Raw genomic sequence first — 25,597 nt, forward strand, 5'->3', positions numbered from 1 at the left:
ATTGTTTTTGAATATGTGAGAAGCAGTTCCAAGGACACAATATTTAAGCTAAGTACAAGAAAACTAAATAATAACAGTTGTAGACATCAAGAAAGCACTGCACAAGTAATACCATATGACAAATTTAGCCTTTTTTTAGATGGGTGCTTAATATATGGAAATTGTATCTATAGCAAAGAGTGATTTTCAGAAGAAAGTTTCCCAGCTTGGCAGATTTTAAATATGTAAACAATGTGTTTTCAGATAGAAGGGAAAACTTATGGTACATTTCCACACATAAGACAAAAATACGACCTTGGGAATTTAATAATTCACTCTAGGCATGCCTGTAATCTCAGCTCCTCAGGCGGCCGAGGCAGGAGGATCACAAGCTTGAGGCCAGCCTGGGAAACTTAATGAGACACTATCTAAAAAAGGAGGAGGAGGAGGAGAAGGAAGAGTAGGAGGAGGAGAAGGAAGAGAAGGAGGAGGAGAAGGAAGAGGAGGAGGAGGAGGAGGAGGAGGAGGAGGAGGAAGAGGAGGAGGAGGAGGAGGAGGAGGAAGAGGAGGAGGAGGAGGAGAAGGAGGAGGATGTGGAGGAGGAGGAAGAGGAGGAGGAGGAGGAGAAGGAGGAGGATGTGGAGGAGGAGGAAGAGGAGGAGGAGGAGGAGGAGGAAGAGGAGGAGGAGGAGGAGGATATGGAGGAGGAGGAAGAGGAGGAGGAGGAAGAGGAGGAGGAGGAGGATATGGAGGAGAAGGAAGAGGAGGAGGAGGATATGGAGGAGGAGGATATGGAGGAGGAGGAAGAGGAGGAGGAGGAGGAAGAGGAGGAGGAGGAGGATATGGAGGAGAAGGAAGAGGAGGAGGAGGATATGGAGGAGGAGGATATGGAGGAGGAGGAAGAGGAGGAGGAGGAGGATATGGAGGAGGAGGAGGAGGAGGAGGAGGAGGTGGAGGAGGAGGAGAAAGAAAAAGTGCATAAAGAATTTAATGATCTGGAATTCAGAGTTTTTAAAGTGTGTACTATTGTGTATTTTTTTCTTTCTGACTTCTGGGTTTCCTTCTGGAATATGAAGCTAGGGTACCTGTGGCAGGGTCATGATGAAATTGTAGGCGTTGGCCTCCTTGGCAGCTCGGATTATGTCTTCCATTGTCGCCTCTTTCCTGCCATAGCGAATATTTTCTGCAATAGTGGTGGAGAACAGAACTGGCTCTTGTTCCACTACCCCAATCTGATCTCTCAGCCATTGGATGTTAAGAGAGCGAATGTCATGGCCATCCAGAGTCACCTAGGGAACAGAACAACATCACATGGCTTGGATCCCTTCAGGGTCCTGAATCAGGAGGTGATACTTGACCACGGGGGAGAAAAAGAGAGAGGCTGACAAGACTGTGACTGTCACAATTCCTCTTGAAGTGAGGCTGTTTAGTTAGGACACACGTATAATTGAATTCATGTATACCTGTAGGGCAATTCATTGTAGAAACTCAAATGATGCATGTGTAGAAACACAAATGATTACTTAATTTCACACTGTTAGCCCAGGAATGGACAAGTTTCTAATTTCTCACTAAAGAGTAATGAGTTGTTCATCACACTTTGAATATTTTATTATCTTTTGACTTCTGATAAAAAAAGTGACCTCAAAATTATTTTAAAAAATAAATTAATAATCCCTATCTTATTTATATGCTTTATAGTAAATCTTATTTTCTGGTAAGATGCATCAAATAACACTTAGCTGTTCAAAAGCAACTAAAGGCATAAATGGGAATGAATCAAAATCACTATAGGAAAAATGTGAAAATTTTACATCAAAAAACCATATTTCTAGATATTAGAGAGTCATTATGATGGCATGTAGCAAAGAATACCCAATTGAGAAGGAAATGTCTGTGGAAAAGGAAAATTCTATTATTTCTGCCTTGTCAGAGCAACATTATATGCATGATTGAGAACCTGTGGCATTGAAGCCATTTAACCTACAGTCACAACAAGTATCTCTCAAAGCACCAAGGAGATGCTGACAAGAATAATTTTGAGGCAGAGTATAAAGATGTGGCATCTACATACCTGAGTTCAAATACTGGCCTGATCATTCCTCACAGTGACTTGAGGCCATTCCTAATCTTTTTGACACTCTGCTCCCTCATTTGTTAAATGGGGATATGTACCTTTTGGGGTCATTGTGAAAATAAGGAATCATTTTTATGAAGTATTTGACATATAATATGTGGCAAGTAAGTGGTGATTATTAACAGTATTTATTTTCTTAATTTTAGTCTATGTTTACTCAAATAAATACAAGGAAAAAGAGATCACATCATTTAAGGAATTGTATATAGAAAAGGTTTTCTTAAACCCAGCTTTTTGAAGTGGTAATCAAGGGCAATTCTTTGTTTATTTCTAGCTATGCCAGCTTTCCTATGCTTGGTATTTGTAAATCATAAGGAATCAATAATGATTTTGTTGCAATGAAAGGAAAGAAGGGTAATAGGTAGTTCACTGTGAAAGCAGCAGCACCAGTTCAAATGTTCAGTGGTTACTGAGCGAATAGAATGACAGGTTAGTCACTGAATACTGTCACTATGCAGGGAGTTCATCTTCTCTATTCAGTAAGAAGTCATTAAATCTATGTGTGAGCCAGGACAATCTCAGTTTGACAGTAGAGCACCACTTTTGCATTTCCCTGTCCCCATGAGTTGAGAAGTTTCTGGAAGACACATACCATGCCTTCACAGGGGTCGTAGAATCTCTGAATGAGCTGCAGTGCCGTACTTTTCCCACTTCCACTAGATCCTACTAGAGCTGTCATTTCCCCTGGTTTAATGACCATGTTGAGGTTACTTAAACTCTGAAAGGAAAAGAAAATTAAAAAGTTCAGATTATCACTGTCTGCCAATCAAGCAACTAGGTTATAAGTTAGGATACTCTGTGAGATCACTGTGTGTGTGAGTGTGCATGCGAGTTTACATATGTTCCACAGCATAGCCCTCAATACCCATTCATCACCAGCAAAAGGAAACAGGCCTAGGATCAGGTTTTATCATTTGCCAATTACTTAATAACTGCAGCCAACAAAAAATGATGTGTAGTAACACTGGTAAAATAACTAAGCCAGGCTGACGTCTAAAATTATGTTCCAAAATCTAACTTAAAACCACTTCTGACATACTAGGATACCTACAGGAGACTGTCCCAATTATTAAAGAAAAAACTCCAGTAAGTTAGACACACAATGCTACTTTCCTGACCAACAATTAGCAACAAACTGACTTGTAGATTTTTAAGCTGTAATATACTGTATAGTGTGTGGGCATCTTACTTGAATACCTTGACCTAAAAAGTGTTTGTGGTGTGTTTCTAGGCCCTTAGCACTGAATGCCCGATGGGGTCAAGAATGAGCAGTTCATTTGCAACTATCTGCTGAATATTTTGTCAATGAGAGGTGATTTTTGTATTGATTGTGTGAAGGTGGTTTGGGGGTTCTTGTGTGACCAAATCTCACATCTTTTATTTCACACTGGAAAATCAATCTTGCAAATATATTTCCACTTTCTGGCCTGTATTGGACTGTAAGCTCCCCAAAATAGAGAATTTTACCAAAGCAAACTATTGCCATTTAGAATAAAAGATAAAACAGAAATGAAATCAATGTCTCAATTCAACCAGTATTTGTTGAGCTGCTACAATGAGCTGATTCCAAATAGGTACTATGAAGAAAGTTTTAGACATTCATTCCTAAATATTTACTGAGTGAATACTACTTTGTGATTTATACTTTACAAAGCACTTTTAACATATATTATGACATTTGATGTTTAGGTACATATGCAATATATAATGATAAAAACATACTTTAAATATGTAAACAGAATATATATTTACTTATACTTTATGCTTTTACATATATGCCTACATAATAGGTGTATAGAATGAGAATAAATTTAGGCTAACAAGGCGAGATTTAGTTCTGTGGGGATAACAGAAATATTGTTAAGAAAAAGAGATCAGAGATAACTCTGTTAAAAATGAGGAATAAATCTCATTTCAAAGTCAATTCATTCAGGGGGAAATGGATTCTAATTTTCCTATAGAGTAGAATTTCTTTTTAAAGATCTTGCTGTTTAGTTTCAGAAAACCATAAATTTCCTTTACCATGTGGCCTGGATAGCCACCTAGCACAGGGTACACAAGCATAATATCACCAGGGTACCCTCTCTAAGGACTAATACAGTGACCCTGGTGAGCTTACAGATAGCATGTAAAAAGCCAGACAGTGGCTTCCCTTTGTCACTCTGACCTACCCCCTCAGAGTGCTCCACCTTCTGCAGTCTGTAAGGAGGTGGTGATGCAGCCCTGCGCCTTGATTGCTGGGGTTGCTTACAGTCTGTTTACCATGTGCTTAGAATGACAGGCTCTGACACTCATTTCAACAGAGCATCATACTCTTGACCTAACCTGAATGTTCTGTGAGACTGTCTGTGTTCCAACCACAGTGACTTACACAATTCAATTATCACAAAACAATGAGGTGTGTTGCTTAAGATGGCACCACACCCAGTGATACTTCCAGAGAAACCTATCTCTGTCCCCAGTTACTGGAAACTGAATCAGGCCTCAGAAAACAAGTAATCGATTGCTCTGAAAATGAGTAATCAAAAAGAAATGTTTACCCTTTTCAGGGAAAAAACTGGCACTCACCTTCACCTTTGGTCTGGAGGGATAGTGAAAGGTCACATTATGGAATTCAATTTCACCCTTGACTCTATCCAGCTTGTAACCGTCTTCTGACATGCTGTCAATCATGGGTTTCTGGAGGGCAATTCAGGAGAGATGTAGCAACAACACATGCTATATGCATTTACTGTCCATTTTAATTTGCGTTAACTCATAAAAACAGAACAACCAGTAGGTAAAACACTGCAGAGATATGCTAAAGATAAATTGCTTCCACATTAAATATTTATTAATAATAGTGAATAATAATGATAATAATCACTACTACTTTTGAACGATTATATTACTGCATAGTATTATTAAGTGTGATACCTTAATATAATAATACATATTTTAGTCATTTAGTTAATGTTTATTGAATTATTGCTATGAGATATGTATATATTATATTCCCATGTTGTTAATTTAAAATATTATTAATGTTTGTTATAATGCATTAAATTATACATTAATCACATTATTTAAATATTATGGGAAGCAATGTGCAGAAATTTTAATGTACTTTTTCATTTACATAATTGTCATTATAACCTATCTAGACAAGTGATGTGCCTGTTTTTCAGGTAAGGAAGTGGAGGAATCTCAGATAAATTGTTTCTTGCCTGGGGCCATACAAGTAGTCAACTAAGATGGGAGCCACTGGGACTCATTGAGTACATAATATAGATGATGATTAGAAATATATATATATATATATATATATATATATATATATATATATATATGTTCAACTAAATACCCAGTTGAATCCCACCATTGTGTACATCCACAAGAATAGGGTCCTAATTAGAATAAGAAATAAACTATGCTTATATGATTTTATCAAAATGGATTCTACTGTCACATATGACTGAAAATAATCCATAAAAATAAATACAAAGAACTAACTCTTGGCCAACAGTGTCTTCAGATGTTACTACCTTTCAATTGACTATACTGAATTTCACCGCTGTTCTTATTAGTAGAAAGTCTAATCTAGAATTTAACCATTCTGGTTAACCAGTCAAGGTGGTTAACCTCATGCTACCAAAATACTCCAGATTCAACTTCTTCCCTCTTTCGTGACTGGTAACAGAAATTCATCACCATAGTTCTGCTTGGGGGTATGATGTCATCTACTCTCTTCTTGGATCTCTAATAAGAGTAATACAATAATCTTTAAATGTCTTAATTTTTAGTCATAATTTCACAGGGCTGTGTATTTCATTTGAACATATAACAACCCTAAAATGAGACTGAATAAAGCACCACTTTTCTGTGCTTTCTAACAATCTCACTATATCCCACTTTCTAACAATCTCACAAATAAAATGACAAGCAAATAAAGTAATGAGCAGTTTTCTCAGGTAGATGCCAGCCTCTCTGGAAAAATATACTCAGGGTTCAGAGGACCCATGTAGTACCATTTATTCCCAGGCCTTCTGACTAAGCTTGTTGCATTTTGTTTTCAGAGAGGAAGAACATATTGCCATCCTCTCCCTTTGGTTTTTGAATTGTGACTTCCTAGACTGACCTCCAATGTGCTTCTGCAGATCAACCAGTAAAATCCTGGCCAGCCTACCAAGCTGCTTTATAAACCTCCTTTCTGCCACATTAAGAAAATATCCAATCTTATGAACCTGATCTTTTAGTCCTATATGCCTGGGACCCTTGCCTGTCCCTCCAGTCTCTGCCCCCTGCTCACTCTCTTCATTCACACTCCTTGAGTTCACCAAGCCCTTGCCCAACTTGCAGGTCTTTCAGGAATCCCTCCCTGTCGTCACTTCCCATGCACCAATTTCCCGTCCCAGTCAACATCACATTGCCCTGCTCTATTTCCTTCACTGGACTCTGATATTGCCTCGTGTTTGAGGTGCTTACTTCTTTATCCCTGTCTCCCAGTATGAGTATGAGAGCAGGGGCCTCATTTGTTCTGGATCACTGTTGCATTTCCAGCTCTTAGAATCAGGTGTAGCTGGTGATGGCAATTAGTAAGTATTGCTAAAGTAGAGCATTTTGATATGCTCTTCATATATTTTTAAAATATTTTTTAGTTTTAGGTGAATACAATGTCTTTATTTTTATGTGGTGCTGAGGATCGAACCCAGTGCCTCACATGTGCTAGGCAAGCACTCTACCACTTGAGCCACAACCCCAGTTGCAAGCTCCTCATACTTTTTAATGTTAGAAGAAATTCCTTTAGGGTTCATTCCCTGCTTTGCCCCACCCACCCCCTACTGGCCTTTCCTTTTGGCTTTTACATACCCTGTCTATTGTCTCAAAAATACTGACGGCTGCTGCACGCCCAGCAGCAAAGGCTTCCAAACAAGAAGATGCATTGCCAAGATTCAAAGCTCCTGTTAAGACACTGAAGAAAATCTGAAATGAAAAGAGGAAAATAGTTTTTAATGTGTTTTTGCCAGTTTGTAAATAGTATGCTCCTACCATTTGGGTCATCTCTGGAAACTGAGAGATATCTCAGAAATATTCTTCCACAGGAGTTTGAAAGCTAAATGACTCTTTGGTGCTTGGAAAGGTCTGACCTAGTTTTTGTTCTATAAAGTATCTCCAATCTCTCTACTATTGTGATTTCTAAAACTACTTTTTTTTCTGAACATCATTCTTCTAGAAAGTAGAAAAAATAAGATGTGGAAGCAAGGCAACACATATACACAAAGTAGGTTAGAATAGTTGGATAATCCATTGGATTTGTTATATACTCAGTCTTATAATGGTTTTCTAGTTGAAGGGTAACCTAAATAATAGACATACTAAGGTTGGCATGATTGTCCTAGAAGTTGGTTCATGCAAAATCAATCTGCCATTACTGCTACTAGTATGCTTGTCACTAGGATAACTATTGTTGCTACTGCTACTAATGTTGTTCTACTGCTAACAATGATAACAAGTATGTTGTAAGTGCTTTATCTCTATTACTTCATTTAATTGTCACAACAAAAGAGGAAACAGACATATTTGGAAGATCCCTCACTTGCCCTAGGTTACAACATGTACTTAGTAGTGTTTGAATCCAGGCATTTGACTACCACGCTATGTAGCTCCCAACCTCACCTGTGGCTGGCTGCATTTCAGGTGGAATGGCCAGGTTCCTCCGTACAGCTGGGGAAGCTATCCATTGACTTGCCGACTCAGCCATCTCTTTAAGATTGGGAAGGACTACCTGATCATGGATGTTCCTTCCAAATAGCATTCTGTGTTAAATCTTTTTAATTTAAATTTTTTCTTATAATTGTTAACACATATTAATTGTACAAAATAATGGGTTCCATCATACTTACATCCTTACATATAACTTGCTTAAATCACATCCACATTCCCTACGACCATCACTTAGCCTCATCCCCCACCCTCTGGTCCTCTTTCCCTTTTCTGATTGTCCCCTTACTACTTTCATGTCATAGATCATATGGTATTCTATTTTTAGTTTTTTGAGGCATCTCCATACTGTTTTCCACAGTGGCTGTACTAATTTACATTCTCATAAACAGTATAAAAGGATTCCCTTCATCCTCACCAGCACTTTTTATTTTTTGTTTTCTTGATAATAACCACTATGACTAAGGTGAGATGGAATGTTAATGTCACTTGGATTTGCATTTCCCTGATGGCTAAAGGTCTTGAGCATTTTTTCATATATTTATTGGCTATTTGTGCTTCTTTTGAGAAATGTCAGTTCAGCTTATTTGCCCATTTACTGATTAGATTACATGTTTTTTCTTGGTATTGAATTTTTTAATATTTATTTTTTAGTTGCAGTTGGACACAATACCTTTATTTATTTATTTATTTTTATGTGGTGCTGAGGATGCCTCACACATGCTAGGCAAGTGCTCTACCGCTGAGCCACAACCCCAGTCCCCTTGGCATTGAATTTTTTGAGTTTTTTCTGTAGTTGAGATACCTAAATAGCTGGCATTTTTTTTCTCCTATTCTGTTGGCTGTCTCTTCATCCCATTGATTGTCTCCTTTGTTGTGCAGAAGCTTTTTAATTTGATGTAAACCTCTTTGTCAATTCTTGCTATGATTTCTTGAGCTATTGGAATTCCATTCAGGAAATCCTTGCCTAGACCAATATATTGAATTATTTCCCCCTTATGTTTTCCTCCAGCAATTTCAAAGTTGTCAGCTTACATTAAGGTCTTTGATTCATTTTGAATTGATTTTTATACAGGGTAAGAGGTAGAGATACAGTTTCAGACTTCTACAAGTAGATGTCCAGTTTTCCCAGCACCATTTGTTGAAAAGGCTGTCATTTCTCCAACACATGTTTTTGGTTCCTTTGTCTGAGACCAGATGGTTATGGATGTGTGGGTTTATTCCTGAGTCTTCTATTCTATTCCATTGATCTACATGTATATTTTTATGCCAAAACCTGCTGTTTTGTTTCAAGGTTCTATAATATACTACAAAATCAGATATTGTGCTACCTCTAGCATTGTTCTTTTTTCTCAGAATTGCTTTGACTATTTGGGTCATTTATGTTTCTGTATGAATTTTAGAATTTTTCTTTTTTTGGTCGTGTGAAGGATGTCATTGGTACCTTAATGGGCATTGCATTAGATTTGTAGATCACTTTTAGTAGAATAACCATCTTAATTGTCATACTCCATTAACATGAGGTGTCCTTCTCTCTTCTATTGTCTTCTTTATTTCTTTAGCAATTTATAATTTTCATTGTGGAGATTTTTCATCTCTGCTGTTAGGCAAGGTTTATTCCCAGATTTTATTTTTGTTGATTTCTTTTTTCTTTTTCTTTTTCTTTTCTTTTTTTCTTTTTTTTTTTTTTGGCTATTGTAAATGGAAAAATGGAATTGTTTTCCCTTTTATTTCTTCTTAATTTTTTTTTCTTCAGTACTGGGGATTGACCTCAGAGGCACTCTATCACTGTTATATCCCCTTTTCTTTCTTTTTGTTTTTATTTTTGAGACAAGGTTTCATAAGTTGCTGAAACTCACCTCAAACTTGTGAGTCTCCTGCCTCATCCTCCCAAGAAACAGGGATTTCACGATTTCTTTCTCAGTGAGTTTGTTATTGGTGTAAAGAAAGCTGGCAAAATTTGTATGTTGATTTTGTATCCTGCTACTTTGCTAAATTTCTTATCAATTCTAAGAGGCTTTTGGTGGACTCTCCAGGGTTTTCTAGGTGCAGCATCATATAATCTGCATACCAGGATTATTTGACATTTCTCTTTTCCTACTGGTATCCTTTTTTTTTCTCTTGCCTGATTACTCTGGGTAATTTCCAGGGCTATATTAAATAATTATTGTGGGAGGGGCTGGAATTGTGGCTCAGCAGTAGAGCCCTCACCTAGCAGGAGTGGGACCTGGGTTTGATCCTCAGCACCACATACAAATAAAGGCATTGTGTTGTGTCCATCTACACCTAAAAAATAAATATTAAAAAATAATTGTGGGAGTGGACACCCTTGCCTTGTTCCTGATTTTAGAGGAAATGTTTTTAGTTTTTCCTTATTCAGTATGATATTGACTATGCATTTGTTGTATATAGCCTTTATTATGTTGAGGAATGATCCTTCTATATTTATTAGTGGTTTTTATAATAAAGTAATGTTGAATTTTATCAAAGACTTTTTCTACATCTACTGAGATGACTATGTGATTTTTTCCCCTTGATTCTATTTATGTATTGTAGTCCATTTATTGGATTGCATAAGTTGAACCAACCTTGCATCCCTACAATGAAGCCAACTCAATGATGGGGTATGATCTTTTAAATGTGATGTTTAATTTGTTTTGCAAGTATTTATTGAGGATTTTTGCATCCATATTAATCAAGAATATTAGTCTACCACTTTCTTTTTGTTGTTATTGTTGTGTGCTTGTCAGGTTTTGGTAGCAGGATAATACTGGCTTGTACCAGTGGTGTTCATAAAGACAAGGAGGAGGCAATGAAGCCATTTCTCAAGTTGATCTCTAGAAGGAACACAAGTCTCCTCCTATCCCTCCTGTCAACCAAAGAATGGGTACTAGTCATATGACTCACATGGAGGATCTTTCATTGGCCATGCCTTCTTACCAAGGTGAAGTTGACACCTGTGTGAATATAGCCTTTTCAGGTAATCAAATGATCCCAGTATGGAGGTTTCCATAGACCAGACCCTACCTACTGGTTGTGTCCCAGCAAAGCAAATCCCCCCAGAGGATCTCCTCATTCTGTTTCTTCCTTGTGGTTGGAGCAGTTGCTCTGTGGACTTTCTTAGTCTTCCAGCCATCTTCTTCCCTCTCCAGAAGCCTCTCCATTCCATACATCAGGATGATTAACAGGGCCAGGGCTGCTCCACATGGGTGGTGGGCTAAATTTATGCTTTCTTCCTCAATTACACACCCTGTCCATGGGGATAAATGATCTTTTCATCTGTCCTTGTTCCCTTTCTTCTATCACAACAGAAGCTTCCTCCCAGAGTCAAGTTACTAAATATTTCAAGCCCCAATGTTTTTATCTGGAACAGAGGGGTAATGATAATATATACTTTGCAGGATTGTTAGGAGGATTAAGTGAGAAAATGTGTATAAAGACAGTTAATCCAGCACTGGTCACATAAATGAATGATAGTGATGAAGAAAATATTGAGAACTCACAAGGTGGAAAGGTCAGCAGACAGAACAGTTCTTATGATCTAAATTGGCTTAAGACCACCATTATCAGAAGTCTTACTATCTCAGTAAGGGAAGCCTTCCTGTGCCCTAAATCTGGGGTGGGCAAACATCTTCTGGAAAGGCCAAATACTCTACAGTTCAGGCTTGCCAGGCCACATGGGCTCTCAATTACTCAACTCCACCATGTAGTACAAAAGCAGCCATAAATAATACGGAATAAATGCCTGTGGCTATGTCCCAATAAAACACTTTGTAAAAACAGGTGGTGGACTGGATTTGACCTGAGGGATGTATTTTTCTAATTCATTGGAGGCTTAAATTGAGGTTTGGAGTCAAACTCTTGCTCATCCTGGCTTTAAAAGCTGTGGCTTCATGCAAGTGTCTTCCTGGAGGTTCTTAGGGGGAGAGTGCATGAGACAGGATGGATGCATGTGCCCCAAACTGTCACAGTAGACAACGCATCCCAATAGAGCAGCATTTTTTCACCCCAAATATCATACTCTTTAACCCTGTGGACAGAGCAGTGGGAAGAGAGGCTGCTGCAGAACAATGTGCGTAGGCTGTGATGGAGAAAGGGGGCCTGTGGTGCCCTAGAAGATAGATCTGGAGGCAGGAAAACAGGGGTTCCATGGAGTCACAGAGACCTGAGTTCAAGTCATGCTCTATACCATTCGGCACATATTTTTTTACTTCGTGGCCTCCCCTTTATTTTTGAAGTGGTAGTATAATGACGCCAATTACAGAATACAGCTGTATGACCTGTGGTAATATATGAAATACCTCACTCAGTGCTTGACACCGTGCGCACGCTGAGTGGATGGGACTTTCTATTACTGTTATTGTTTTTATCATTGAAACCTGAAACTCGAGAGACCTTTTGCCCCATTCAGTTGCCCAACATTCTTTCCTAAGAGACTACAGAGTAGATTTTTGTCTAAATATAAGTGATACTAATTACAGTCACTTATGTGAACCACTTACCATTTATGCCCAATTACCATGTAAACAGTAATGATTTTGTGTATCACAAAATATGCTAGATTAACCTAATTGTAAATTAGTTGATTGATTAAAACATTCAACTCAGCTCTAGAGTACTTAATCTTCATAGTTTGCTTCTTAAAAGTATGACAAAAAACTGTGTGTGTGTAAGAGAGAGAGGATTCTACTGCTAAAGGATGACTCTCCTCTTCCAAAAGAGGCACTTCCTTAGGCAGAGGCTCAGAGGAATAGGTTAGAAGTAAGTAGTTCATAATTGATGATTAAAATGTTAGAGAAACATAGTATGTCATGTACTCACACAGTAAGTACTTAAGAAATACTCAGTAAAAGAATGAATTATTCACAGAAAATCTAAAGTAGCCCATAGTCCAACTGGCAGGAGAGTTAAAGATCAGAACCATAAAACTGGATTCTCGCTAGAGAGAGTTACCAGGGGGCTTTTTATTCAGTGCTTCCAACTGGAATTGTGTATTATTCAATTTTCAATTTATCAGTTCATTTCCCCTCTGAACTGTCATTGGTGCATTCCTCTGCCCTCTCATTGTACGCATGGAATGGAATGAAGGGCTTTCTCTGTGCGGGCCTTTCTACAGAATGAGCAGATAGAAGCAGCTGAGGCTAAAGCCACCTACTGGTATCCCTGGTTTGGTAAATGTCAAGAGCTTTTAGAAGCGTTTGGATCAATAAAGACAAAGGACTTTAGAGTGAGATTTCATACCTTCAATATTTTCACTTTTCTAATGTACAAAAAAACTATGTCTAAGTTGTAAGGAATAGTAACACTTTCCCTTTTAAAGTTTACAAAACATTTTAATATGTATTATCATATTTAGTTTTTTAAACTAAGCTCAATGACATGCCAGATGTTCATATTTTTAGTGTATTATGATGCTCTTAATGAAATAAAGTCAATAATTTGTTTGTTGTTTGTTGGTGGTGTTGGAGATTAAACTGGAGGCCTCAAGTATGCTAAGCAGGTCCTCTACCACTGAGCTACATCCCAGCCCTAATCATTGCTATTTGTAAATAAAAATCTTATTCAATTTTCCTTTAAAATATATTTATATTAAAACAGTAGATCTCAAACTATAAGCTTTCAGATAAATGTGCGTGCGCACACACACATGTGGTGCTGGGGATTGAACCCAGGGCCTTGTGCATGCAAGGCAAGCACTCTACCAACTGAGCTATATCCCCAGCCCTTTTAGCTATATTTATAGCTGGAAAATACATGATTTTGATATATTTTGTAGTTTAATTGTACCTGTTCCATCCAGAATCTGCAGCCCAAACATTTTATTTAGGAATCTTTCATTTGTTTTGTTTTTTGTTCTTGTTTTGCCTTCTTTTGTTTGGGATGGGTCTATCTAGCTATTTTGCCCAGACTGGCTTTGAACTCACAACCCTCCTGCCTCAGCCTCTGACTATCTAGGATTACAGGTGTGCACCACTGTACCTGGCATTATTTAAGAATCTTATATGAAGCAATTTCCCATCTCCCTGAGAGCTCAAATAAAACAAGTATTCTATTTTTACTTCAATTACCTCATAGACTTTACTGTCTGAGGGCAGAAAGGGGTGAGGACACATATAAATAAGCGCAAATGCTCCATGTGAGACAAGTGCTCCAAAGAAAAGCTGCAAATGCCATGAGAAAGAATGACAGACTGGATGGGGATGGAAGGCCAAGTGGGAAAGTGCCATTCAGCGAGAATCCAGGGGGCCAGTGCAGACCACCACTAAGGAGGAAAGACCATGGGAGAGGAAACAGGATGGGAAGCCCTCCCTGACCCCAGCCACACTGGTCACCCTGCTATTCACTCTCACGATTCCTTGTCTTTGAAGCTCATGTTGCCATTTGCCATTATGCACTTACACTATTATTTAATTATTACTTTTTCCCCCTTTAAACTATGAATCTCATCAAGCTACAACAAAACAAAACACACACATGAAAAAACACAAAACATTTCTTTTGCTCACTGTTGAATTGCCTGAACTTTGGATGGCTCTGGCATACAGTAGATGCTCAATAATTACTTAGTGAATGAATAACTAATGGAAAGGACACTGACAATTAAAGTGGCTATGACATTAGTGATGGCATGACACAGCACAAGTGAACAATAAAGTCTGTTTGTATTGTCTGCTCAGTTGAGGATATTATTGACTCTATACGTAACTCATTGTTTCACAAATATGTCCATTAGGTACAGAGCTTGCACTGTAATTAAATTAAATCATGTGATTTGTTAATTTTTAACTGAGGATCACTGACTTTCCATTTTCTTGGCATAGTATCATTTGGACTCAGGCAGAAAACCATCAGCTATAATAGTTTTAGTTAATTAGAAATCATTAAATTACGGGTCTAATCAATCCAAATGGTCAGCAGCTCTTCACTATGGAATGCCTAAGTATTGTTTTTCTGAGTTCAAAGTACCTGGACAAGAGTTCCTGGTGTGTATTCTCCTTCATCCAGGATGAGTTTGGAGCCATACCAGAAGGCCAGCGCATAACAAAAAAAGATGAGACACCACATGTATCCAGTGAAGAATCCCATCACTATCCCTTTTCTAATTCCCCAGCGCTGGGCAAACACAAGATTTTTCTCATATCTGTGAAGAGAAAATGTTTGAGGTCATATCAGCAGATATAGCTCAAGTTTTAATATTTAAAACAGGCCACAATGCAGTGGTTTTACTCAATGATCATAAAACCACCCCAAACATAGAGAAGCTTTAGGGAAAAAAATCCACAATAACCTTTGCAATTATTTAAAGTCTGTTTAAAACTTTCAATGTAAAGTTGATCAACTTTTCTCCATCTTCTCTCCACTCCCCATCCTCTGGTAACCACTTTTCAACTCCCAACTTCTATGAGATCAACTTTATTTTATATTCCACTTGAGTGAGATGATGTGGTACTTGTCTTTCTGTGTCTGGATTATTTTCCTCAACATAGTAATCTTCGATTCTATTCATGTGAATGACTGGGTTTTGTTCTTTTTCTGCTAAATAGTGTTCCTTTGTTTATATGTACCACATTTTCTTTATCAATTCATCAGTTGATGGATTGACTATTTCCATTTCTTAGCTCTTGTGAATGGTGCTCAATAGACATGGGAATGCAGATGTTTCTTTAACATAGATTTCATTTTCTTTGGATTCATAGTCAGTGGTAGGATTATCAGATCATATGGCTGTTCTATTTTTAATTTTTCGAGGAATATTAGTAATGCTGAACATCACTAATAAACAGAAGAGGGTTTTTTTCCTTTGGTGAAAAAGTTTTAAACTGGGTTATTTGTTCTAGTTGTGGGTTTTTTTTTCCAATTTGTTTACTTTGCTATTAAGTTTTTAAGTTCCTTACATATTCTGGAAATCAACTCTTTGTCAGATGTATAGTTTGCATATATTTTCTTCCATTATGTAAGCTGTCACTTTGTTAGGGGTTTAGACCCACTGCTGAGCAGAAGCTTTTTAATTTAATGTAACCCAGGTTTTCTTCTAGAAGTTTCACAGTCTTGGGCCTTAAATTTAAATTTTAATCCATTTTAGGTTGATTATCATATATAGTATGAGATAGTTTCATTCTTCTGCAAATGAATATTAAATTTTCTCACACCATTTATTAAAGAGACTGCCCTTTCGTCATTGTGTGTTTTGGGACTCTATCAAAACTAAGTTAATTGAAGGTCAATGTGTGGATTTATTTTGGGGCTCTTTATCTGTTCCATTGCTCTATATGTCTATTTTTAAGCCAATACCATTCTGTGTTGATGATTAAATGTAGCAAGAGTTGGAGATCAGATAAAGGTGATGCCTTCAAATTCCTTTGCTCAAGTCTGCTTTTGCTGTCTGAGATCTTTTGCGGTTATGTATGAATTTTAGAAATTTTTTTTTCAATTTCCATGGAAAATGTCATTGGAATTTTGACAGGGGTCAGATCAATTCTGTAGATTGCTTTAGGAAATATGGAGATTTTAACAATATTCAATTCTTCTAATCCACGAACATAGGATATCTTTTCATTTGTTTGTACTTTCTTTAATTCCTTTCATTAATGTTATATAGTTTTCAGTGTACAGATCTTTCTTCTCCTTGGTTAAATTTATTCCTAAGTATTTTAAATTTTGTACCTATTACAGATAGGATTATTTTCTTGATTTCTTTTTTCTGATAGTTCATTGTTAGGGTACAGAAACACTACTGTGTTTTGTATACTGATTTTGTATCTAGCAATTTTACTGGATTTGTTCATTTCATTTAACAGTGTTTAGGTAAAATCTTCAGGGTTTTATCTATGTACTGTGTCATCTGAAAGCAGAGACCTCTTCCCTTCTTCCTTTCTATTTAAATGTCTTTCCATTCTTTCTCTATACTAATCGCTCTGGCTAATAAAAGTGGCGAGAGTGGTCACCCTTATCTTGTTCTTGACCTTCAAGGAAAAGCTTTCACACTATGGAGTATGATTTAGCTGTGGGATTGAAATAAACAGATGAACTGTGTTGAGGTTCATTTGTTGAGAGTTTGTGTCATGCACAGATATTAGATGTTGTCAAATGACTTTTCAGCATCTATTGAGATGATTGTATAGTTTTGCCTTTCTTTCTGTTAGTGCAATGCATCACAATTTGCATACGTTGGGCCATCCTTGCATCCCAGGGATAAATTCCACTTAATCATGGGGAAGGACCCGAAATTTGGTTTGCTAATATTTTGTTGGGAATTTCTGCATCCACGCTCATCAACGATATTGGCCTGTCATTTTTTCACTTGTATCCTTGTCTGTCTTTGATATCAATGTGATGCTGACATTATGAAATAAGTTTGATGATTCTCTCCTCTTCAATTTTTTAAAAGAGATTTTGAAGGATTGGTATTAGTTCTTCTTTAAATGTTTTCTACAATTCAACAATAAATGCACTAGATCCTGGACTTCTCTTTGATAGGAGACTTTATTACTGATTCTCTCCTTACTCATTATGGTCTGTTGCAGTTTCCTATTTCTTTATGATTTCATCTTGGTAGGTAGTATATTTCTAGGAATGTATCCATTTTTTCTAGATTATCCATTTTGTTGGCATAAAATTATTCATATAGATTCTTATGATCCCTTATATTTTTGTGATCTATTGTACTGTCTTATATAGACTCTTTTTGATGGCAGTAAACAGCATTATACAGAATGGCATGAGATGCTCTATATGCACACATATCATCAGAGTTTGAAATAAATTTCTGACCTTAACTGGCTTTCTAAGAATAAGCAACTTTGACACTTTCAAAAACATATTGTTAAGGTTTGGGATTTCTGGTAGTGCTTTGACTAATCTGAATGATTCTGTGAAGCTACCTGTTGACCAAATGTTTCTTTTGATCAGGACAGACCATGGATCTGCCATTTTGTACAGAGTGAGGAAAAGTCAGGGTACTATGCAGATTGATGAAGTTCAGGAAAATAATAGACATTCCAATTAACCAACCTTTCGATCTCTTTTTCCTCACCACCAAAAGCAGCCACAGTTCGCACAGAGGAAATTACTTCATCAGCCACTGACCCTGCTTTGGCATAAGCCTTCAACTCAAGGTCTGTAAACTTGGCCACACTCTAAAGTTCAAAAGAAGAAGAGAAAATATAAAGAGTAGGTATTAGGTGCTGCACACCTGTGATCCCAGGGGCTCAAGAGGTCGAGGCAGGAGGATCGCAAGTTCAAAGCCAGCCTCAGCAACATAGAGAGGTCCTAAGCAACTCAGCATCATCCTTTCTCTAAATTAAAAAAATATAAAAAGGGGATTGGGATGTGGCTCAGTGGTTAAACACCTCTGGGTTCAATCCCTGGTACAAAAAAAGAATGGGCTATTAGGTAAGTCAGGAAGTCAGGTTTTCATTTATTGATTCATTTAACAGAGGTAAACACATGACAGGTTTAATATGCCACTAGATTGCCAGCATAACACAGGAGGAAGGAATTTGGTCCAAGTTTGGTTTATGTTAAGCCCATCCTTGAGTGTTTGGTTTTTGATGTATCAAAATGACTCCAAAAACTCCCTCACAGAGTAAATCCCCAATGCGACATTCTATAGCACTAAAGTGTCCCACTCATGATATTGATGAGGTTCCCAAGTCAAATCAGGTCATATTTCATTTCTGTTAGTTAGAAACCATTGCACAATTTATAGACAAACCAGAGAAGCAAAGACTAGAGGCCTATGTGGAGTATAGAGTGAGAGAGTTCAAAGGCACCACACTGAAGAGGTAGCTCCAGAGGAGAAAGCTTTAGATAAATGTTACATCATTTTGACTTAACTGTAGGGGCTTAATTATACTTTTTATTTTTACAAAATGAAATTAAAAGACATATGTGGTTAGTAACAGACAACTTACCTTTTCTAAAATTAGACTTGGATTGTGTCCTAGTAAAAGTTAACTCTCAAAGAAATCCCTGCACAGATTAAGAAACATGGAGGAAAAGCCCATGTTGTGGAAGATTCACTAAATCAGAAATCTAAAAACGTATGTAATTCTCAGAGCAAGGGAGCTTATTTTCCAGCAGTTTTCCAAACTTTCAGCAGCAAAAGTATGATCAAACAAAATATTAGAATTCTAAAATACAAAATGAGTAAAAATATTTTTTCAATATATTTACTATTTTATCAGTCCACAATTTATAAAACTTCATGACTTGGAAAGGCATTAGTAAGGATAGAAAAATTATTTTCATCAACATTAAAATTTTGCACTTGGTCATTATGAATGACATTGTAGTTTTATCATACTCCTTACCTAATTTATTCCTGAAATATGCATTTACAGAACAATAATGATAAAATTAAGTAGTTGTGAATTTAATAATAGAATATTAAATTAATCTCAGCACAACTTCAATTAAACTGGTCTAGGAGGGACTGGGGATACAGCTTAGTGGTAGAACACTTGCCTGGTATGCAAAAGGCCCTGGATGGATCCTCAGCACCACAAAATAAATAAATAAATAGCCAATTAATAAATATATTCATCCAGCAGCTTAAGAAATCTGTATTTGGAAATACATGACAATTGTTCATGTTTCTCATCCTGAATGTTAAAACTTGACAAAAACATACAAAACCTACAATAGTTTCTAACATATTATATGTTGCCCATCTCTGCCTCTTTTGCCTTCACTTTGGATCTAGTGAAATGGTGCAACAGCATTCCAAACCCATTTAGGAGCAGTTGGAATGTGGGTATTGAGACAACAAGACAGATTATAGTCCTAAGTCTGTTCATGACCAAGTCAACCAGACAACATTTTGAGTCTCCAACACACTAAAACATGGCATATCATCCATTTGAATGTGTATATTAGTTGATCACAGGTTTGAAGGAAGAGATTAAACGTATGTAAGCAAAAAAACAAGCTGAATCAAATGCAGCACAGCTGAAAAGTATTCCATAGGAAAGACTGTGGTCAAGCTTGTGTGATGCAGTGGGTTTAAAAAAAAATGATAGGAGATCCAACATGGCAGCGGGTGCGGAGAGATCAAGTCTCTGACCTCTTCAGCTGTGCGGGCATAGGGAGTCATAAACAGTCTAAATGCTGTTTGCTCAGGATCACTAGGCAATGCTGAGCTGACGTGGATCTGGGGCGAACAGTCTGGGCCTCTCAGAACACACACTGAGCCTGGATCAGTTGAATTCAAGCTCCCGTTCGCCTGCTCCCTGCAGACAAACAGCTGTGACTCAGCACTAATCCATCCCGCTGAAACAACTGGTCGGCCCTTCTGTTCCTACAGAGGTAAATGCCAACCGAGCCTTCATAGGCAATGGCCACAGGATTTAAACAGGGCTTGGGAGAGACAGTCAGGACCCACCCGTTGCATTGGTCACCGGCAAAAGGAAACAAACTGTCGCCATTTGCAAGAGATACCACCATGGCAGAGAACTGACATCATCAGACTGCAGCGGAGGAGATAACTTCATTGAAACCTGCGGCTACAGGTGTGTAATCCCCTAGCCTTCCCTCTCAACACATCGAGGAAACCTTAAGGGCCCCTCCCAACTCTCCCGTAAGGGCCCCTCCCAGCTCTCCCGTGAGCGAGATAGCCAGACCGAGGGAATCAGAAGTGGCGCAGGACCCGCGGCGCAGAACTCCCGGCTACCACTACCACCAGTGCTGACAACTGAGGTCTTTTGCACCAGCTACCGGGGGCATGGCTAGCAGAGGACAAGCAAAATTCGCTGAGGGTTCTCAGCCCCAAGCTCTACAAACTTAGGGTCTGAGGGAATGGCAAACAGGGAAAGTGTGCCCAGTCGTTCATGAAAACAGGGCTCCCGGGAGCAGCAGACCTGGCGTGTAGCCAGTATTGTGGTGAGCGGCACCCGTGAGAGGGGCCTGGCTAGAGGAAAAGTGGGGAAGTGACTAGACACAAGAGGAGGCCCTAGGCACTCAGGATTGGAGACTCGCCCAGTCTGGGAGGAGGAGCTGCTGCACAGTGATTGGTTCCTGTGTATTGACAGGAGAAGCTTGGCCTGGTGGGCACAGCGCCACCTACTGGAAGAGAAGTTAATCAAACTCTAAGACTGCATTTATTAGTTTTTTTTTGTTTTTGATTTGGGTTTTTTTTTCTTTTCATTTTCATTTTTCTTTCTTGTTTTTTAAAAATTTTTTTGTTTAATTTTTTTTAATTTTTTTCTTCTAATTTTTATTTTTTTATTATTATTTTTTTAAATTTTTTTCTTTTTTTATTTCCTATTTTTTTCTTGTTTTTCTTTTCATTTCTTTTCAAGTTTCTTATTCCCCCTTCCTTGAATTCTACCTGCTTACTCTCATTCTCTTTAGTGACTTCTTACCTTCCCTTCTAACACCTTTCCTCCCAAGCATCAATTAAATTTATAGGAGTAAACAGTAACTCAGCAGTCAAACAGAACAAGAAGTAACATAAGCAGTATGAAAAAACAAGGAATAAAAGGAGTACAAACAATGCAGTACAGCCTAAATATTCAGGAGGACCTAGAGTCATCAGAAAAGTGGTCATATAAAGAACTCAAGGAACACCTTAGACAGATGGAATGGGACCTTAAAGAGGATATGAGACAGCAAATTCAAACAGTGAAAGAACACATTGAGAATGAATTACATAAATGGATAAAAGAAGAAGTTAAGCATCTTTATCAGGAGATAGAGATTATTTAAAAAAATCAAACAATAATTCTAGAAATGAAGGAAACTATAAACCAAATTAAAAACTCAATTGAGAGTATCACTAACAGAGTGCAGCAATTAGAAGCTAGAACATCAGATAATGAAGACAAAATATATCATCTTGAAAAGAGTCTAGCCAACTCAGAAAGGCAGGTAAAAAATCACGAGAAAAACATCCAAGAGATATGGGATAACATAAAAAAACCAAACCTAAGAGTCATTGGGATAGAGGAAGGTATAGAGATTCAAACCAAGGTAATGAGTAACCTGCTGAATGAAATATTACAGAAAACTTTACAAAAATAAAAAAGGAAACAGATATACAAATTGTAGATGCATACAGGACACCAAGCATACAAAATCACAGTAGACCAACGCCAAGACACATTGTTATGAAGATATCCAATATACAGAATAAAGATAAAATATTAAAAGCTACAAGAGAAAAGAGGCAGATTACATTCAGGGGTAAACCAATAAGGTTAACAACGGATTTTTCATCACAGATGCTGAAAGCAAGAAGGTCCTGGAACAATGTATTTCAAACACTGAAAGACAATGGATGCCAACCAACAATTCTGTATCCAGCAAAATTAAGCTTCAGGTATGACAATGAAATAAAAAATCTCTCATGATAAACAAAAGTTAAAAGAATTTGCAGCCAGAAAACCAGCATTGCAAAGCATCTTGAGCAAAACACTACACGAGGAAGAAATGAAAAACAATAACCAAAACCATCAGTGGGAAGTGCCTCAGTAAAGTCAGAGGGCGGGGGGAAAGATAATCATGGAGAAACAAACTAAATTTTAAAAAAAGAGGATAAATAATCAAACATGGCTGGAAGTACAAACCATATATCAATAGTAACTCTAAATATTAATGGCTTAAACTCTCCAATAAAGTGACATAGGCTGGTATCATGGATTAAAAAAACAAATCCAACAATATGCTGCCTTCAGGAGACACATCTGATTGGAAAAGACATACACAGGCTGAAGGTGAAAGGATGGGAAAAAATATACCACACACACGGTCCTCGTAAGCAAGCAGGGGTGGTCATCCCCATATCGAATAAAATCGACTTCAAGACAAAGTTAATCAAAAGGGATAAGGAAGGACATTATATACTGTTAAAAGGAACCATTCACCAACAAGACATAACAATTATCAATATTTATGCACCAAATAATGGTGCTGCGACATTCATAAAACAAATTCTCCTCAAGTTCAAGAATCAAATAGACCACAACACAATAATTATGGGTGACTTCAACACACCTCTCTCACCATTGGACAGATCCTCCAAACAAAAGTTGAATAAAGAAACTATAGAACTCAATACCACAATCAATAACCAAGACTTAACTGACATATATAGAATTTATCAACCATCATCAAGTGGATATACTTTTTTCCTCAGCGGCACATGGATCCTTCTCAAAAATAGACCATATATTATGCCATAGGGCAACCCTCAGTAAATATAAAGGGGTGGAGATAATACAATGCATTTTATCTGATCATAATGGAATGAAACTGGAAGTCAATGATAAAAGAAGGGAGGAAAAATCCTACATCACATGGAAAATGAACAATATGTTACTGAATGATCAATGGGTTACAGAAGACATAAAGGAGGAAATCAAAAAATTCTTAGAGATAAATGAAAATACAGACACAACATATCGGAATCTATGGGACACAATGAAAGCAGTTTTAAGAGGGAAATTCATCGCCTGGAGCTCATTCCTCAAAAAAAGGAAAAACCAACAAATAAATGAGCTCACAGTTCATCTCAAAGCCCTAGAAAAGGAAGAGCAAAACAACAGCAAATGTAGCAGAAGGCAAGAATTAATTAAAATCAGAGCGGAAATCAATGAAATTGAAACAAAAGAAACTATTGAAAAAATTAACAAAACTAAAAGTTGGTTCTTCGAAAAAATAAATAAGATCGACAGACCTTTAGCCATGCTAACGAAGAGAAGAAGAGAGAGAACTCAAATTACTAACATACGGGATGAAAAAGGCAATATCACAACAGATGCTACAGAAATACAGAAGACAATTAGAAATTATTTTGAAAACCTATATTCCAATAAAATAGAAGATAGTGAAGACATCGATAAATTTCTTAAGTCATATGATTTGCCCAGACTGAGTCAGGAGGATACACACAATTTGAACAGACCAATATCAATGGATGAAATTGAAGAAGCAATCAAAAGAATACCAACCAAGAAAAGCCCAGGACCGGATGGGTATACAGCAGAGTTTTACAAAACCTTTAAAGAAGAATTAATACCAATACTTTTCAAGTTATTTCAGGAAATAGAAAAAGAGGGAGCTCTTCCAAATTCATTCTATGAGGCCAACATCACCCTGATTCCGAAACCAGACAAAGACACCTCAAAGAAAGAAAACTACAGACCAATATCTCTAATGAACCTAGATGCAAAAATCCTCAATAAAATTCTGGCGAATTGAATACAAAAAAACACATCAAAAAAATTGTGCACCATGATCAAGTAGGATTCATCCCTGGGATGCAAGGATGGTTCAATATACGGAAATCAATAAATGTTATTCACCACATCAATAGACTTAAAGATAAGAACCATATGATCATCTCGATAGACGCAGAAAAAGCATTCGACAAAGTACAGCATCCCTTTATGTTCAAAACATTAGAAAAACTAAGGATAACAGGAACTTACCTCGACATTGTAAAAGCTATCTATGCTAAGCCTCAGGCTAGCATCATTCTGAATGGAGAAAAATTGAAGGCATTCCCTCTAAAATCTGGAACAAGACAGGGATGCCCTCTATCACCACTTCTATTCAATATAGTTCTCGAAACACTGGCCAGAGCAATTAGACAGATGAAAGAAATTAAAGGCATAAAAATAGGAAAAGAAGAACTTAAATTATCACTATTTGCGCATGACATAATTCTATACCTAGAGGACCCAAAAGGGTCTACAAAGAAACTACTAGAACTAATAAATGATTTCAGCAAAGTGGCAGGATATAAAATCAACACGCATAAATTAAAGGCATTTCTGTATATCAGCGACAAAACTTCTGAAACGGAAATGAGGAAAAACACTCCATTCACAATATCCTCAAAAAAAATAAAATACTTGGGAATCAACCTAACAAAACAGGTGAAAGATGAAAACTACAGAACCCTAAAGAGAGAAGTAGAAGAAGATCTTAGAAGATGGAAAAATATACCCTGTTCATGGATAGGCAGAACTAACATTATCAAAATGGCAATATTACCAAAAGTTCTCTATAGGTTTAATGCAATGCCAATCAAAATCCCAACAGCATTTCTTGTAGAAATAAATAAAGCAATCATGAAATTCATATGGAAAAATAAACGACCCAGAATAGCAAAAGCAATTCTAAGCAGGAAGTGTGAATCAGGCGGTATAGCGATACCAGATTTCAAACTATATTACAGAGCAATAGTGACAAAAACAGCATGGTACTGGTACCAAAACAGGCGGGTGGACCAATGGTATAGAATAGAGGACACAGAGACTAATCCACAAAGTTACAACTATCTTATATTTGATAAAGGGGCTAAAAGCATGCAATGGAGGAAGGATAGCATCTTCAACAAATGGTGTTGGGAAAACTGGAAATTCATATGCAACAAAATGAAACTGAATCCCTTTCTCTCGCCATGCACAAAAGTTAACTCAAAATGGATCAAGGAGCTAGATAATCAAATCAGAGACACTGCATCTGATAGAAGAAAAAGTTGGCTACGATCTACATATTGTGGGGTCGGGCTCCAAATTCCTTAATAGGACACCCATAGCACAAGAGTTAATAACAAGAATCAACAAATGGGACTTACTTAAACTAAAAAGTTTTTTCTCAGCAAGAGAAACAATAAGAGAGGTAAATAGGGAGCCTACATCATGGGAACAAATTTTTACTCCTCACACTTCAGATAGAGCCCTAATATCCAGAGTATACAAAGAACTCAAAAAATTAGACAATAAGATAACAAATAAGCCAATCAACAAATGGGCCAAGGACCTGAACAGACACTTC

At 37.3% G+C, this 25,597-nt stretch overlaps 1 protein-coding gene across 1 annotated transcript in view; it reads right to left on the reverse strand.

Annotated features, from left to right (window-relative positions):
• ABCB11 (ATP binding cassette subfamily B member 11) overlaps positions 1–25,597 on the reverse strand; it is a gene marked incomplete at both ends in the record, with an annotated part of 80,534 nt that overhangs the window by 40,068 nt on the left and 14,869 nt on the right. The window contains 6 exons of the mRNA XM_081261389.1: positions 1,065–1,268; positions 2,709–2,834; positions 4,685–4,795; positions 6,965–7,078; positions 14,783–14,957; positions 17,828–17,952. Of these exons, the coding sequence (XP_081117515.1) occupies positions 1,065–1,268; positions 2,709–2,834; positions 4,685–4,795; positions 6,965–7,078; positions 14,783–14,957; positions 17,828–17,952 (855 nt within the window). The remainder of the gene's footprint in view (positions 1–1,064; positions 1,269–2,708; positions 2,835–4,684; positions 4,796–6,964; positions 7,079–14,782; positions 14,958–17,827; positions 17,953–25,597) is intronic.

The sequence above is a fragment of the Spermophilus citellus genome (assembly GCF_964194105.1).
Source record: "Spermophilus citellus genome assembly, chromosome: 11".
Classification (NCBI taxonomy): Eukaryota; Metazoa; Chordata; class Mammalia; order Rodentia; family Sciuridae; genus Spermophilus; species Spermophilus citellus.